Consider the following 18147-nt stretch of genomic DNA (forward strand, 5'->3'; position numbering starts at 1 on the left):
AATTCCTTGAGGATGTACTCCAGGAATGAGACTACAAGAACTTATAACACAGGAAACAGTGGAGGCCAATGAAAAGAAGTCCCAGGGTGACAGCTGTGCAGCAATCCTTGAAAGAAACTCCAGGAAAATGTCTTCAGAAAGAATGGAATAGATCCCAAACAATAGACACTATGAGTAAGAAAGTACTAACTACTGGTAATAGGCTTAAATAGGTATATTTTTATTCTCTTAATAAGGAAAAAAGAAGCACTTATTGGAAACTTACAGTGGGAAAGCTAGAAAAAGTCATGGTCTGAGTATAAATCAAATTTAAAAGGACAGTTTGAGCAATTGATGGAATGTAAGAAAAGAGATTCCATCTGACTTGTTTTTGATGCTGGAAACAATCTCTTTTATGAATGGCAGCAAGAGCCCTGTGATCTTTAGAATGAAAGTGTTCCAAGTTCCACAGTTTATATGCATACACACATATATACACTCTGTCTTGATTTTCAACTTTCAGTCAAATACTAAGTAAAAAATATGGAAGACTTAATTATAGAGATTTTATAGATGTGTTATACCAGGCTTGACCGAGTAAGACAGAAGTTTGGAGTGAACAGAGTAGAGAGCTGGAGGAAAAGGACATGGAATATAATAGTCTAATTTTATATACCAGAGAGTCAAGAGGGCCCTTTGGAAGTTGATGGAACAGAAGTTTGGTCATGTTACTTAAAGTTACACAGTTAACCAGGGAAAGTTAAAAATAACATGAGAGCAAAAAACTGGGAGGAGTTTAAGTTTCCACTAAGTGACTAAAGTTGATAAATGAGGAAATGGTGATAAAAGTATATTCTTTGGAGTTGAGAAGTGACTACAAGAAATAAAACCAGGAAGGTAGTCGCTCCAGGAGTGGAACTAAGAATGGAGAAGTATGTATCTGCTCAGATGCTTAGAATTGTCCCATTTTGCTCATTTTAGACAGAAACTGTTGAAGCCAAAAAAGATGTGTCTGTTACTGAGAAATATAAAGATATGAATACATATGTGTGTGTACAAGTACATTAATGATTTATATCACAAATAGGTTTCTCTTTAACATTTTATAGTTTATGTGAATAGTACATTTATATATGGGTATGTGAATTCACCTGTGTGTAAACATGAGCATGTAATGTGGGCTGAATTAGAAAAAAAATAATTCCAAAGTGACATGAAGTTTCTAAGTATTCTCAACCAAATGCTACAGCAGACAGCCTTCAGTTTAAAAGCAGGTTGAATTAAGTTAGGATTGTTTGGCAAAGAAAACCTTTTTCATAGAAGTGAGTAAGTATAAGCTATGTTATAAATGAGTGTGTAAAAAAATAGAAGCAGTATTTTAAATGATGCAGGTGGCCTTAGCAGCTTTTATCCCCTGATGGGTAGCCAAAAGATAATCATACAAATGGTGTGATTAATACTCGTTTAAAATTGGTACAAAGTATGCAGTCAGGCTACTCAGTTTTTTCTATTTTTTGGAGGAAAATGAACCATAAATTTCAACTGAGAATTTGAGAGGCTGAAAACACAGACTCTAGAAGATTCTATCCTTACTATATATACTATGAGGTAGTGTTCCTAGTAGGATATATTTTTTTAAGTTTTTGAGGAGTTTATTGGCTGGTGACTACAGGGGGCTAGGACAAACCCAAATCCTGTAGCCGTAAATTTATTTTATTTATTTATTTATTTATTTTGTATTTTTCTGAAGCCGGAAACGGTGAGGCAGCCAGACAGACTCCCACATGTGCCCGACCGGGATCTACCCGGCATGCCCACCAGGGGGCAACGCTCCACCCCTCTGGGGCGCTGCTCTGTTGCAACCAGAGCCACCCCAGCGCCCGAGGCAAAGGCCACAGAGCCATCCACAGCGCCCGGGTCAACTTTGCTCCAATGGAGCCTTGGCTGCGGGAGGGGAAGAGAGAGACAGAGAGGAAGGAGACAGGGAGGGGTGGAGAAGCAAATGGGTGCCTTTCCTGTGTGCCCCGGCCAGGAATCGAACCCAGGACTCCTGCACGCCAGGCCGACGCTCCACCACTGAGCCAACCGGCCAGGGCCTAAAATTTTATATATAGCAATTGCTTACATTAGGGTTTTGTGTCTTAGGGCTTTTCTGTCAGCTGAGATTTTGGCTTCTGTTTTCTTTTTAGATTCTTTCATCTGGGGAAAATACACTGAATCAAAACTTATATTTATTATATTCTTCCGCGAGCTCATCCATTTCCTCCACTGTGATACTCCAAAATATACTTATATTTTATTCTGTGACAACCAGTGGCTTATTTTCAACTCAACTGTCATGTTTAAACTAAAGATTTCATTTATTTATTGATTGGTGTTACATGATCTATATTGGTTCTGAATATAATAATCTCAATTAATATAATCAGAAGTCAACATACCAAGGATTGCTGAACCCCATCTTAACTGCAGCTGTTGTGTCTGTGCCTCTGAGAGGAATCAGTCCATCTGTACCCTCAGCCAGCTCACCTGGCTCTTCATATGTAGAAATACCTTGAGTGGAAACAAGCAGAAAGCTTTTTCCTTGTTACTCATTTAAAAGATCACACGTTATACATTTTGCATTGCTGTATTTTCCAAAATTGTTCTAATGGATTGCTTATTATATTTCCTAATTTTAGTGCTGCTTTTGATACAGTTCTTGGGATAAATGTTGCAGTCAAGAAACTAAGTCGGCCTTTTCAGAATCAAACTCATGCAAAGAGAGCTTATCGTGAACTTGTGCTCCTAAAATGTGTCAATCATAAAAATGTAAGTTATATCTGTGCTTCTTCAGTGTACTTAAATGTTGTCAGTGATGCAAGAATCTTATGGGTTACATGAGTGCAGACCTAGGGTAGCTAATGATAAAAATAACTACACTGCTCACAAAAATTAGGGGATGTTTTGTCACTTCATATTCATTTAGAAATATCCCTAATTTTTATGAGCACTATATTTTTAAATGGTTATATTTTATTGATAAAATTCTTCTCAACATTGGTGAAATTGAACTCAGCAAGAGACATCATGGTTCGTAAGAATTTAGGTCACTCAGCAGGATAGGAATGTCAAATTATCCATTTGCTTTTCACTATTTCTGTTTTTTGTTTGTTTGTTTGTTTTTTGTATTTTTCTGAAGTTGGAAACGGGGAGGCAGTCAGACAGACTCCCGCATGCACCCGACCAGGATCCACTGGCAAGTCTATCAGGGGCGATGCTCTGCCCATCTGGGGCGTTGCTCTGTTGCAACCAGAACCATTCTAGCGCTTGAGGCAGAGGCCATGGAGCCATCCTCAGCGCCCGGGCCAACTTTGCTCCAATGGAGCCTTGGCTGCGGAAGGGGAAGAGAGAGACAGAGAGGAAGGAGAGGGGGAGGGGTGGAGAAGCAGATGGGCACCTCTCCTGTGTGCCCTGGCCGGGTATCGAACCCGGGACTCCTGCAAGCCAGGCTGACGCTCTACCACTGAGCCAACCAGCCAGGGCTTAATCTGCTTCTCCACCCCTCCCTCTCTCCTTCCTCTCTGTCTGTCTCTTCCCCTCCCGCAGCCAAGGCTCCATTGGAGCAAAGATGGCCCGGGCACTGAGGACGGCTCTGTGGCCTCTGCCTCAGGTGCTAGAATGACTCTGGATGCAACAGAGCGATGCCCCAGAGGGGCAGAGCATCGCCCCCTGGTGGGCATGCCGGGTGGATCCCGGTCGGGCACATGCGGGAGTCTGTCTGACTGCCTCCCCGTTTCCAGCTTCAGAAAAATGAAAAAACAAAACAAAACAAAACAAAATAAAATAAAATAAAATAAATAAAGTAAAATAAAATAAAATAAAATAAAATGGCATCAGGCCCTGGCCAGGGAACTTAGTTAGTTAGAGCATCATCCCAATATGCCAAGGTTATAGGTTCGATCCCTGGTCAGGACCCATACAAGAATCAACCAATGAATGCATAAATAAGTTGAACAATAAATCAATGTTTATCTCTATCTCTTTCTCAAATCAATAAATGAAAAATTTTAAAGTGTTGGTATTGACTCAGCAAATTGAGAAACAACTATTTTTTAGAAAAACTGTTCTATACATAGCTTTCTACCTTATAATACAGACATTTTAGTTTCAAATAAATATTATCTGATGATGTTATAGTCAAGATTGCTGTGCTTGGTATCTCCACAGGAATCAAAGCACTGTAAATTTTAAGGAGAAAAAGTGTCTCTAGAAAATGAGGTAGTCGGGCACATTTCATGTTCTGTATCTGGTTTCTGGGCATTCTTTTATAAACTTGCCACATTGTAAAATCATAAACTGTTAAGTCTGGAAGGGCTTTTGGCAACCCCTTCCCCATGTAACCTCTTTTTGTTGGGGGGGGGGTTAAGATTATAGTTAACTTTATATGACTCCTTTTTCTTAACATTTATGCTGGGGTTTTCTATATAGTTTATAAAACTAAGATAGGTTGTCTTTTGTGTCTGCTTTCAGTTTATTTTTAATTTCTTTGATGCACGCATTATTTTACTTATTAATTTTAAAATTTGTTTATAAAAATATGGTTATTATTTTTAAAACTTCAAACAATGTAAACAAGGAAGTAAAATCCTTGACTCCTACCACTGATAGATCACTGTTGTTAACATCTTAGGGAGCATCCTCATGAACACATACACACACACGATCAGCTTTATTATGCATCCTACTTTTTTCCCTCATGGAATGTTGCTAAATCTCCTATACATTAATGAAAATAGATATAAACCATTTTTTAAATGGCTACATAGTACAGATGCACAATAATTTACTTAACCAATCACCTATTATTGGATATTTAGGTCATCTCCTCTTTTCCCTATTATGAACGTGCTGCAATAAACATTTTTATTTTGCAGTAAACATCTTTATACACTTGTCCAGCTGAATTTCTTGACCAAGATTGTTGGGTCAAAGAGTATGCACACTTCTGATTTTAATACATCCTGATAAGTTGACCACAAGGAAGACCTTTGGTTTTATTCTTTTGTTAAGAGTATCAGAATTTTTCTATTTTAAAATTCCCCTGCACTACTGTTATCTTTGTTTTACTTTGCCAGTCTGACAGATGACAAGTGAATTGGGTTTTTTTGTTTTGTTTTTTTGTGACAGAGACAAAGAGACAGAAAGAGAGACAGATAGGGACCAGACAGACAAGAAGGTAGAGAGATGAGAAGCATCAATTCTTCATTGAGGGACCTTAGTTGTTCATTGATTGCTTTCTCATATGTACCTTGACCTGGGGGCTATAGCAGACTGAGTAACCCCTTGCTCAAGCCAGTGACCTTGGGCTCAAGTTGTTGAGCCTTTCTCAAACCAGATGATCCTGTGCTCAAGACAGCAACCTCGAGGTTTCGAACCTGGGTCCACCGCATCTCAGTCCAGCACTCTATCCACTACGCCACTGCCTGGTCAGGCTGAAATGTTTTTATTTATGAGGTTGAATTTTTTTCCATTTCTTTATTAGCTATTTATTTTTATTTCTTTACAATGTTTTCCATGGTCTTTGTCTATTTTTCTCTTGGACTGTTGGCCTCTTCCTCATACACTTATAGGATGTCTTTGTATATTAAAACTGTCAACCTTCACATCTTTTTCATCTTTTTATTGAGGTGGTTTTTGCCCTACTGATTTTATTTTTGTTGTGTTGGTTTTGGTTTTGGTTTAATAGCATCAAATCTTCTAGGTTTCCTGTCATGTTTAGAAAAGGCTTTTCTATACTAGGATTATATAAATGTTATCCACATTTTAATGTTTTATGGTTTCATGTTTTAGATTCAAATCTTTGTTGCATTCCCAGTTTATCTTGGTGTAAATAAAGATTGAAGTGTAGATCCGGTCTTATTTCTTCCCTGGCTAGCCAGCCACCCACTTTCTATGGTATACTGAATAATTCCCTGGGTCGTTTAAAATGAGTGAGGATGTGTCATTGATGCTCAAGCATCATTGGACTGCCAAGACCAAGGCCTGCAGTGGGGCCATTCTAGAACCCTCTGTAAGTAAATAAATACATAATGCTGTGAGCCATTTCATCTTTATCATACCAAAAATGCAAGCTTAGTCTTTGTATTTCAAAACTTTAGAAATTTTCACATAGTATTTGTTTACAGAGTTAATATATGCTTTGTTTAGTGTTTTTCTGCTCAGAATTTCTACTTTATGTTCAGAGTTAGAAAGCTGTTAAGTGTTAAAATTATTTAATAATAAATTACTAGGGACACACAAAAGTGATTTGATTAAAAGTGCATCTTATTTCCAAGTGAGAATCCTAATCATTTAACTTTTTTCAAATACCATGTAATAGAATGTTTTTGGTAGAAGCAATAAAAATAATAATAAATACTGAACTCTGCTGTGATTTTCCCTCATTTTTAATATGTTAAACTTAATTTCTAGAGCCATCTGACATGCTGAGGTTTAACTAATTTTCTCTTTACAGATAATTAGTTTGTTAAATGTGTTTACACCACAAAAATCTCTAGAAGAATTTCAAGATGTGTAAGTATCATTTTTATTCAGTAATGCACAATGCATCTAAGACTTAATATTTAGAAAAGAAAGTAATTGTTTTTTTAACTTAGGATAACAATACATTTTTAATGACATCTTAGCCACTTTTCTCTGTGGAAGAGAGATATCAAGAAAATGGATAATATTACTCAACAATTTGTACCTAGATGGTTATCATCTCCATAACAAATAATGGATGATTGGAAATAATTCTTCAGAGCACACAGTAACCATTAGTACCATTAATTTGCTTTACTGAAATACAAAACATTTTTCTCTGATCCCCACAAAAGCCAGGATTGTAGGGTTTAATTGTTTACAGTTATTATTTGAAATGGTTAAGTCATTAAATATTGTGTGTTTCCAAAATCTAAAATAGAATTATCTTACTAACAATGAAATTTAGTATTAATTTATCATGTTGAGATATAAGCCCAACTTTATCCTAAATTAATTGCTGTAGTCATTCATTCAATAAATATTTGATGGCCAGCCCTGTGATCAGCACTCTCTTTGACTTGGCATACTTCATAGTGACCAAAACAAGCAAAGATCCCTTTTATTACTTAAGAATTGCTGGTGGTCATCCTCATTCCTAGAGGGGCAGGAAAGCCAGGGGAAGAGGTCATCAACATAGGAAATAAGGGAATGCTGTCATTCATTAGAACATGGACAGTGCCGTGGAAGATGTGGAGCTGGGTGAGGGGATCAGGGTGCTGGGCTAGGAGTCAGGATGTTTGAGGTTGGGGAAAGGCCTCACTGGATTGGTGACATTTGAAGAAATCTTTAAAGGAGGTAGAGAGTTTAGTCTTGCAGATATTTGGGAGAAGGTGGAACTGAGATGGAAGGGACAGGGTGGTGCAAAGGAGTGGAAGTGGGAGCATGCCTGGTGTGTTCTGAGAACAGCAAGAGGCCAGTGTGGCTAGAGCATAGGGAGCAGAGGAGAGAGGAAGAGAAGGGAAGGAGCTAGACGCTGTTGAGCCTGTGGGCCATTGTGACAAGTTTTTTGTTTTTTTATTCCAAGGCAAGTCAGTAAGACTTCCAACAGAGGAGTGAGCTTACCTGACTTTTATTTTAAAGGAATAACTTTGGTTTCTGGGTTGAGAACCTACCATAAGATATGGGGACACAGAAGACCAGAAGAAGGTACAATAATTATACCAATTCAAGTGAAAGATTGTGGTGGCTTTATTTAGACCAGAGGGTTAATAATGAGGGTAAAGGGATGAGATTAGATGCTGAAATTGTTCTGAAGGTAGAACCTCAGTGTTTGCTCTGAAAGAGGACGTGTGGTGTGAAAGTGAGGGAAATTGAGGATGACGCCTCCAGTTTTGGCCTGATCGCTGGAAGGATAAACGTGCCCATTTGACTGAAATGAGGAAGGCTGCAGGAAGAGCATATCAAAGGTTGGGTGGAATCAGGAGCTCAGTTTTGGTGGAATCAGGAGCTCAGTTTTGGACATGACTTTGAGATGTCTGTTGGGCACCCATGTGGAACTATGAAGTGTGCAGTTAGATAGATGAGCCTGGAAAAGGTCTGGGTTGAAGGTATGAACTTGAAGTTGATGGTTTGTAGAGGGACAAAGACCAGAGGAGATCATCAAGGCCAGAGACAAGGTCAAGGACTTAGTGTTTTGACTCAGGCAGTAAAAAGCTGGGGAGAGGAAATGGGCACTGTCAGCCAGGATTTAGCAACATAGAAGTCACTGGCAGTCTTGAGGATGGTGTCAGCAGAGTGATGGAGGCAAACACCTGATCAAAGTGGGATTAAGAAAAAATGGGAGAATTGGAAATGGTGAATATAGACTCCTCTTTTGGGTGTTTTACTTACAAAGGGAATAAAAATAGGGGCATTAGCTGCTGGGGGAATTCAGATCAAATTTTTTTATTTTTAAAAATCAATTTGGCCTTGGCTGGTTGGCTTAGTGGTAGAGCATCGACCTGGTATATGGATGTCCTGTGTTCAATTCCTGGTCAGGGTACACAGAAGAAGTGACCATCTGCTTCCCCTTCCCTACCCCTCTCTCCCTGTGTCTCCTGCAGCCATGGCTCAACTGGTTGGAGCACATTGGCCCAGGCACTGAGGATGGCTTCATGGAGACTCCGCCTCAGGCACTAAAAGTAGCTTGGTTGAGAGCATGGCCCCAGATGGGCAGACGATCGGCCCCAGATGGGGGTTGCCGGGTGGATCCCCATTGGGGCCCATGTGGGAGTCTATCTCCCCTCCTCTCTCTTGGAAAAGAAGAATGAATGAATTAGTTAATTAATGATAAATAAATACACTTATTTATTTCCTAATTACAGATGATATTCAATATTATATAAATATATATTAGTTTCAGGTGTACAACATAGTAATTAGACATTTATCTACCTTATCAAATGATGACCTCAATATGTCTAGTACCCACCTGGCACCATATGCTGTTATTACAATATTATTGACAAATTTATTTTACATTTCTGAAGATCAAGTTTTCTTAAGATGAGAAATAACAGCATGGTTTCTATGCTGGTAAGAATGATTCAATAGCAAAAATAATTTTTTTAATGTAGGAGAATTTGGATGTGTTGAGATTCTATTTATTATAATATAAAAATTATTTTGTTTTTAACTTGGAAAATCATTGCAGTTAGTTTTTTTTTTAAAAAACTTTTACAAAGTTTCATTATACATTTGCTTCTTTTCAAGATACCTTATAAAATGTTTAGAGAAAACAAGTTGTTTTACTTCAGCCAGTGCATTCACTAGGTAATTATTACTGTTTCATAAAAATTCTGGTTTAATAGTCATGAAGGAATTTTGGGTGATTTTCATGTGTACATGGCTCGTCTTTTTTCCCCTCAGGTATTTGGTTATGGAGTTAATGGACGCTAACTTATGTCAGGTTATTCACATGGAGCTGGACCATGAGAGGATGTCCTACCTCCTTTACCAGATGCTCTGTGGTATTAAACACCTGCATTCAGCTGGGATCATTCATCGAGTAAGTAGTGATACCATATTAATTTTATTTTGTTGTCAGATTCCTCCAGGTACAAAAGGACTGAAGATTTTTAAAAAATTTGTCAGTGTTGAAAATCCAAATAAACTATGAGTTTCCAAATATTTTTGAGATCAGAAGACATCTGTAGAACTCCTGGTTAGCCTGAGCCATGGGCTGACCGGGTACAGGCCAGAGCCAGGTGCTCAGCTTGGTACTGCAGAAGAACAGGACCAAGAACTCCCAAATACCATTTATCCAGAATCACCTATTAATATTTTTGCCATATCTGAAATCCCATTTTTAATGAATAAAGGGATTAAATTTGGGGTGGGGGAAATTTAGAGTCCAAGTAGTAAATGATCAAGTTGTTTGAGAAACCTTACATAAATTATGGCCCAAATATTCATTTCTTCTATTGTAAAATTCTGCCACTCTAGCTTCCTGACCCCACTGGTGGGAGCTCTTTGAATGGCCTGCGATAGGCTTTGTGACTGGTTTAAGACTGGGATTTAAGTGACAGAGTTGCCTGTACTGTCAGGAAGATGCAGGGTTGACTTGGACTGCTGTATAAGCAGAACATCATAATAGAATTTTTTGAAACAACTAAAATATTGAGTGAAATTGGAGGCAGAAATAATGTAATTAATTCTATTGGAATCATTCATTTCTTTCTCTGAATTATTACCATACTAATTTTGTTCACCTACTGTTTTAAATATTATGTTTCAACATCAAGAAGTTGTCATTTCTTGGAATTAAATCTGTGTGAGGAGGAAGCTAGTGAGACAAAAACAATGAAGCCTATTCACACAGAGAAAAATGGAGAGATTTTCCATGGTGTAGTGGTGCCAGGAAAGCATGGTGCCATCCTGGCTGCTGGATCGAGGTCACCGACCCAGAGAGGGCCCAGCCTTTGCCCCTGTAATGAGCCTCAGGTCTGCAGCCTGAGGCCAGCATGTGGGGAGGAATCCCTAGTCCTCCCAGGGCCGGTCCTCTCCTCCCTCTCCCCCCAACATGCTGGTTGATGAGCACTTGGCTTCTGACCAGTGAACCATTGTGTAAAATACTGTATAGCCTTTGCTGCCACCAGGTATTCAGTTAAAATAATACAAATTCTATTGAATTTGATTTAAAAATAATAACACTTTTTAAAAATTAAAAACAAAGAGTTCCCAACATACCATTCTATTTCTCCTAAAATTTTCACAGACGTTTATATAAATTAAGGCACTCTTAATATTCATATTAAATTCATGCTTTAGAGTAAGTGCCCCAATTATTCTGTTAAGCCTTTAAATTGTAAAGAGAGTGGTTTCCATTGCTTGTTTCTTCCCTCTTGAGCCCGGACATGCGTGCGAAAGCACATCGTCCAGTTCCTGGGGCCTGGTGAGAGCTGCAGCCAGCACGTGCCTGTGTCAGGGAGTGTGCTGGCCCTGCATCTTGGGCCCACTACTGCTGACTAGAGGTTAGATATGGTCCAAAGAAGTGTTTGGTTTGCCCAGCACAGTATTCAGAAACCTGAGAAGACTGAGTACATGATTCTATGGGCTACCTCTCCATCCTGCTCAAACCTTTTCGAGCCTGCTAGGCCACCCACCAGTGACAGTGCCACATGCTCATGTGGGAAAGGCAATAAAGCAAAGTGAAAGGCCCTGTGTGCCCACTGCACCCACCCCTACAGGTCCTGAGCAGTGAGGCAGGGCAGTTAACCCTTAGTATGTGACCTTTAGTTTGTGAGCGCTCCAGTCCTCCTGCCTGTGTGCAGTACCATGCACACAGATACGCACTTTCAATTTTGTTCATTAAGATGGTTTTATACTATGAATAAAATTTTACTTATTTTAAAAGGCCCATAATCCCAGTACTTTTTACTTTATATAATTAAAAAAACTTAAAAGAAATTAGAGTCCCCCAGCCTTCCACTGTCATCTGGAGGTGGCCAGTGAGCAGGCAGGTATGTCCTTCCTTGTGTTACATAGACATGGACTTCCTACTTAAGCTGATACCAAAGTATCTGTTATGTCCTTTTTAACTTAAAATTTTCAGAAATGTGATCATCTTGTACATAATTGTCTTGCAACTTGCTGAACTGGTTGATTTGGTTTTTTAGTCAACGATCAAACAGTTCTACAAATTTTATTTTAAGAAAAAAAAAGTGGAGTCCACAGTGGTAGAGCGTCGGCCTGGCGTGCAGAAGTCCCGGGTTCAATTCCCGGCCAGGGCACACAGGAGAAGCGCCCATCTGCTTCTCCACCCCTCCCCCTCTCCTTCCTCTCTATCTCTCTCTTCCCCTCCTGCAGCCAAGGCTCCATTGGAGCAAAGATGGCCCGGGCGCTGGGGATGGCACCTTGGCCTCTGCCCCAGGCGCTAGAGTGGCTCTGGTCGCAACAGAGCGACGCCCCGGAGGGGCAGAGCATCGCCCCCTGGTGGGCAGAGTGTTGCCCCCTGGTGGGCGTGCCGGGTGGATCCCGGTCTGGCACATGCGGGAGTCTGTCTGACTGTCTCTCCCCGTTTCCAGCTTCAGAAAAATACAAAAAAAAAAAAAAGTAGGGTCCAAACGCCTCTGTCTTGATTTCTCTCCTCCCAGAAGCAACTCTTTTCAGTTCTTTGAGCTGTTTTAGTGTTTATCTCTATATCTTGAAATTATATGGCTAGATCTCTATTTGTTTACCTTTTTTAACTTTGGGACATAAGGTACTGACTTAGCTCTCTTTCACCAGCCAGGACCCTCACCTGCGGTGGCGCCATCTCCCAGTTGTTACAATGTAATTGGTTTTAGATCAATATCAGTATTGTGCATTATGTTACCCATGACTCTGTCAGTGCTTTTCACAGGCTGGGCCTCGCACTAGCAGCTCTGTTGGTCTTGAGTCTAAGGCTCACCTCTGGAAAGTTGGCTTCCATTTTACTAGATAAGAAGCCAGTGGGGCCTGACCAGGTGGTGGCACAGTGGATAGAGCATTGGACTAGGATGCGGAGGACCCAGGTTCGAAATCCCGAGGTCGCCAACTTGAGCGCAGGCTCATCTGGTTTGAGCAAAGTTCACCAGCCTGAGCCCAAGGTCGCTGGCTTGAGCAAGGGGTCACTTAATCTGCTGTAGCTCCCTGGTCAAGACACATATGAGAAAGCAATCAGTGAACAACTAAGGTGCTGCAACAAAGAACTGATACTTCTCACATCTTTTTTCCTGTCTGTCTGTCCCTATCTGTCCCTTTCTCTGTCTCTGTCTCTCTCTCTCAATCACTCACTCACACACACACACACACACACACACACACATACACACATTAGGAGTGATGAAGGAACAAGGTCTCTCTTCTAGGAAGGCTACTTTTCCCTTCTAAAAAGTTCCCTCCGTGTCTTGCTTCTTGTGTTATACTGGCCTCCCCAGAACCTGTCACTTGCTTCCTGAGCCATCTCTGGATCTTGGTCTAGATTGTCTCTCTGTGGGCCACTTATACTCCCTTGGTGGCTACCTAGGGAGGCCACACTTTATTAGACATTCCACACTCTGTGGGTCAGTCCTCCAAATTCAGGTGTCATTTGTATTTTGACATGTGTTCCTGGTTTTCCTTGTTTTGGATGGTTTTTAAGATTTAAAGAGGCAGAACTGTCTTTACCCTGCTACCTTGAACCTGCAAATCTAGTTGTCTTGGAAAGCTGCCTCTGGTTGTGTGTGGAGCTGATGGGAGAGCAGTCAGCCATGGATGTGCAGTCTTCTGGGACCTGGACCTCTTTACCCACTTCCAACTGTCTACATTATTTGCATTTTATCATCATTCTCCAGCAGATGGCAGTAAAGTGTGTTCCAAGAAAACTTGTACAAGAAGACAATATTCTGACTGGTGGAAGTAGCCAGAGGCAGTCATATTTTCCAGTCCACTCGGACTCATCGAGCTGGCTAGCAGTGCTGCTCATACCCTTGTTGGTGTGGCTCTGCTCTAGTTCAAAGCCAGGTTGGATTGCAGGGGCTGCTGGGGGTAAAATATAGACACTTTAATTTTTTTTTTTATTACCTTTCTAAGAAGAAAGCACCTACTGCCATCCCCACCAGCCCTTGTCCAGAGGGTCCGCTTGGGCTTCTCCCACCAACACGGGGTGTCACCCTGTCCTCACTGCCACAGGAGGGGCTAAAAACGGTTCTGTATTGCTTGAGGTTTAAAAAAAATTTTTGTGAAGTTGAGTATTACTTTATCTTTTAGTTATTTGTATTCTAAAATTCCTATTCTCACCATATTCTTCGATTTTTTTGAACAGGAAACTAGAAACAAACTGATTTGTTTAGTGTTGGCTGCCTTGTCTGTGAGTCTCCTCACAGGGTGCTATGTGGGTGTGGCTGATTCTGCCTGGCGTTACCCGTGCAGAGCAGCGGCTGCGCCAGGGCAGCTGCGCACCCCTAGGACACACATGGGGCTCTGAGGCCGCTAGAGGCCGGGGCATCTGCATAGGGCTTAGTGGGAGATTTCACTGAGGTTCTTAAAAATTATATATTTATAACTTCTGTTTCCCTGAATCAGGAAGTTTAGAAAGAGTATTTAAATGTACTGAGTGGAACTTCAGCTGCTGTGATTTTTAGATGACTCTCTGCTTGCCCGGTCACACGTGGCAGCAGCACATACTCACTTGTAGCGCATCAATTGGAGAGTTTGAGGTCATTTATTTGGCCCGAAACTTTACACAGGTCCTTCTGTGCAGTGTGACTTGGCAGTTTGACATGGCAGCTACCTCAGAAACTGGTGAATGGAGTAGATGGGGATTGTTCAGGAGTCACAGCCTCAAAGGTGGGTTTGCAGGCTAGTGTCCCTAGGCAAAAGTCAAAGCATCCAGAATGGTGGAGTGTGGCAGGTGTCTACTCAGCAGACATTTCTGACTGACTTCTCTGTCAAGCTCAGTTCTGAGAGGGGAGAGTGCAGGAGGGCCTCCTCTCCCAGTGCCTGCACTTGGGTGTGGGGGGAGAGATGAGGTGTGTGTGCCGAGGGACACAGGTTAGGGCTGGGGAGCAGGCCTGGTGATCATGGAATTCATCTACCAAGGAGAGAAGGAGCCATGGGGAGAGTCCAGGGCAAGGGCATTCTAGCCCTGTGCTATCCAGCATGGTAGCCACCAGTTGCCAGAGGCTGTTGAGCACTCAGAATGTAGCTCTAACTGGTGCCAAAAAAGAATGTAAACTATCTCAATAATTTTTATATTTTGGTTACATTTTGAAATGCTAGATAATACTGTGAGACAAACTCAAAAAAGAGCCTGGAGGCTCTTGCTAAAATAAATGATACATTTATTCAAGGGTCTTAGAGTTTGCACACTGGAAACACAGTGAGGCAAAAACCCAGAAGTGTTCCAAAGGAGCGAGAAAACTTAGGAGCTTTTATAGCAGGAAGTTCATTCTCAGAATAATCAGCCCTGCATTCTTGGCTCCAGGGCTGGTCCAGGATGGTTATCAGTCAGATGTCAGGCTGTCTGGATGGTGGGCACCAGGAGGTTTGGTCACATCCGGTGGTCTGGGTAATGGATGTCAGGTGGCCTAGATATGTGGGTCCTTCAGGGGGTGGTCAAAGGGCTATCTGGAGGTCTGGTGTATATCCACATGCATGTCCAGGCATTGACACAGGACTGGGAAGTTCTAAAAGTTTAAGTTTCCAGGCTACTTAGAATAAGAATTGTCTTTCCTTATGCCTCAGTCTTCATAATGTTAATAATTATAGCAGCTTGGTTAAAGTGATCCCATTTTATATGTTCCCAACTTTCACTCTTTCCTCAATACTATGATATATTAGATTAAATAAAATGTATTATTAAAATTTTACCTGTTTCTATTCACTCTTTTTAAGGTGGCTACTAGAAAATGTGAATTATATGTGTTAGGCAGTGGGGAAGAGCCAGTGTTGAGAACTGGAGGATAAGCAGGCGTAGAAGGAGGGAGGAAGGGAGTGATGCAGGGAGGGTAGTGTGGAAGTCCTCAGAGGGTTCCTGTTTGTTACTGAGTTACCAAAATGAATGAGATTATAAAACATCTGAACATGCACATTTCTTTAATGTACAAAGTTTGGTTAAGCACTAGTGAAAACACAGAGAATCCAAAAAAGCCCACTGCAAACTGAATATATTTCTTAGGATCTAACATTTAAAAACAGTTACGAGACACCCTCTAAGGAAACATTTATGGGTACAGACTACTTAGGGAAGGTAAGTGTGAAAAGTCCTAGGAGGAAGTTAAGGGAAATGACCACTACATACTGCAGAGACATACTGCAAGGCAACCAGGGCCCAAAGAGAAAGCTCCACTAAGGGAAAACTGTCAAAAGCAGATTATAAAACTAGTGTCCTGCTCCAAGGCCAACAACTTGAACAACCAAAGAAATGAAAAAGACTGCCCAATCCTGGGGTCAGTGAGGGACTCCAGGAAAGAGTCATTGTTAATGAAACTTCCTAGAGCAAAGAATGATACTTCGCAAGGGACAGGTCTTGATCTGAGGACTAAACACTCTTGGGCTTGACCCCGAGAGATTTGGTGCTGTCCTAGAAACGGGCACTCCTAGAGCATGTGGACCAGCAACCTGCATGTCCTGCCTGCATTCATTCATCCCACTGAGGGTTAAATGTTTAGTTTCTTACAGCTCCTTGCTAGAAATGTGGGTGGGTTTTCTTATTCTTTGCAAATCATAGGAAAACTGAACTGCTATACCTGTTAAATCTCTTGAAGCTGAAATCAATAAAGGATCACCACTTATAACCATCTGCTAGATGGATCTCCATTGAGGAGTCACCTTAACACAGGTTTCCATGCCAGGGGTGGGGGAGGCTGCCCCCGGACCACGGCTGAGACCAATCACTTCATAGGAACCGAGAACAAAATCCTCCAGAAAAATAAGTCAGAATCTCTGATTAAAACAGTGCTCACACATGGGTATTCAAATACACAAGTCCCCCTAGAAAGAATCTGAGCATACCTGGTGCCAGCGGCCATAGACTTGGCTGTTTTGGCAGGTTAGAATGGAGCAGTGTCTCTGAGATTTTAGATGTTAGCACATGGTGTACAGGGCCTACTTCTGAAGATGCAGTTAAAACCGAAAATAGGCCTGACCTGTGGTGGCGCAGTGGATAAAGCGTCGACCTGGAAATGCTGAGGTCACCGGTTCAAAACCCTGGGCTTGCCTGGTCAAGGCACATATGGGAGTTGATGCTTCCAGCTCCTCCCCCCCTTCTCTCTCTCTGTCTCTCCTCTCTCTCTCTCTCTGTCTCTCCCTCTCCTCTCTAAAATGAATAAATAAAAATAAAATAAAATAAATAAAACAAAAATAACTACCTTGAGAGAACATGCGTGTTCTAAGGCCAAACTTTTTGTCTGGGTAAAGGGATGATTTAACTCATGAAACTCAAGAACACAAGAAAACAACAATTTCCTTGAATATATTCAACTATCAAGGCACGGCATTTTCCTATGTAAAACATTATTTTCCCACTAGAAAGAAATCTAATAAGTTTACAGTGAAAGGCCTTGATGAGCACTGTGCATGACCACAGGTCCCTGAGCAGCTGCAGTGTGGGGGTGCCCACAGCACCAGCTCCTCTGTAAGATGGCCTGCAGCTTTGTCCTTTTCACATGTGACCCCTGGTATTCCAAGCTGCTTTACAGATCAGTCCCATCGGGTAAACCCAGTGGGGAGTGAAACCAAAGGTACAATACAAGAAGTGGTCAAACCTAAGGTTTCCTCATGATGCCTCTCTCCCCATGGGCCTGGAGACCACTGAGGCCTGGCTTCAGACTGAGCGTTCCAGCTGTGCGCCCGGCAGTTTGTCTACTCCCATCACAGGAAGGCTCGGGAGGGTTCTCTTTGTAGCAGTGCTTTGCTGTGGGATCCCTATAGGTGTTCTTGTGCTGCATGCTGGGATTTGGTTTTGCATTTAGCCAGACACTGTTCAAAGTGATCTTCAACTGCCTTGAAAAGGTTCTGGATGCCACAGCTGCCCAGTGGAGGAAGTGCTTCAGGAGCTGCTTGTTGGGCTGCAGGCAGCAGAAAATGCAGTGCTCATAAGCACTGCAGCAGCCATGGGAAAAGCAGCCACACACCAGTACTGCTTGGTACCCAGACATTGACGTGACAGTAGCCATTCACCAGCAAATTCTTCTCAGCTTGACCGTAATGAGGTGCTTCCCTTGAATGGAGTGCCAGGACTGGTTGCTGGGCCACCTGCTGTTGCCCATGTTAAACTGCACTTTCCACCGAATGGGTGGAACATGTTCCTGAACCTAAAGGAGATTCCCATCTCTCACCACGTCTCCTCCTCAGGAGCCAGTACCACACCATGACCACCAGACTAACCATGCCAGCGCAGCAGGGCATGGAATGGCAGGCCCCAGGCCGGGTGGCATGGTGGCCTTCAGCCAGTCCGCTCCCCCTCAGAAGGTTTTAAGCAAAGAAAGATTGTGGAGGTTTCCACATGGGTGGGGGTGAGGGCAGTTTCTAACCTCTTTAGGCTTATTTGTATGAGTTTCACTTTGAGAGCAGGATTTTCCAAAATTGTTCCAAAATGCCCAGATTGCATTCTGACTTTCCTCCTCCTACCAGCACTCGTGGATTTCAGTAGTCGCTGCCCTCTCAGTCCTTGCCAATGTG

The 18147-nt window shown here is 41.8% G+C and overlaps 1 protein-coding gene and 1 pseudogene across 10 annotated transcripts in view; one reads left to right on the forward strand and one right to left on the reverse strand.

Moving 5' to 3' along the window:
* Nucleotides 1-18147, forward strand: part of MAPK9 (mitogen-activated protein kinase 9) — a 93445-nt gene that overhangs the window by 45066 nt on the left and 30232 nt on the right. For 9 of the 10 annotated variants that reach the window (XM_066272454.1, XM_066272449.1, XM_066272448.1 and 6 more), the window contains 3 exons: nt 2661-2790; nt 6476-6534; nt 9394-9532. In XM_066272454.1, the coding sequence (XP_066128551.1) occupies nt 9404-9532 (129 nt within the window). In that variant the 5' untranslated portion in view covers nt 2661-2790; nt 6476-6534; nt 9394-9403. Of the gene's footprint in view, nt 1-2660; nt 2791-6475; nt 6535-9254; nt 9298-9393; nt 9533-18147 lie in introns of those variants that run through there. The other variant, XM_066272453.1, reaches the window with a different exon arrangement.
* Nucleotides 17232-18076, reverse strand: LOC136334006 (SREBP regulating gene protein pseudogene; annotated as a pseudogene).

This window comes from Saccopteryx bilineata, chromosome 4 (assembly GCF_036850765.1).
Source record: "Saccopteryx bilineata isolate mSacBil1 chromosome 4, mSacBil1_pri_phased_curated, whole genome shotgun sequence".
In the NCBI taxonomy this organism is placed as follows: Eukaryota; Metazoa; Chordata; class Mammalia; order Chiroptera; family Emballonuridae; genus Saccopteryx; species Saccopteryx bilineata.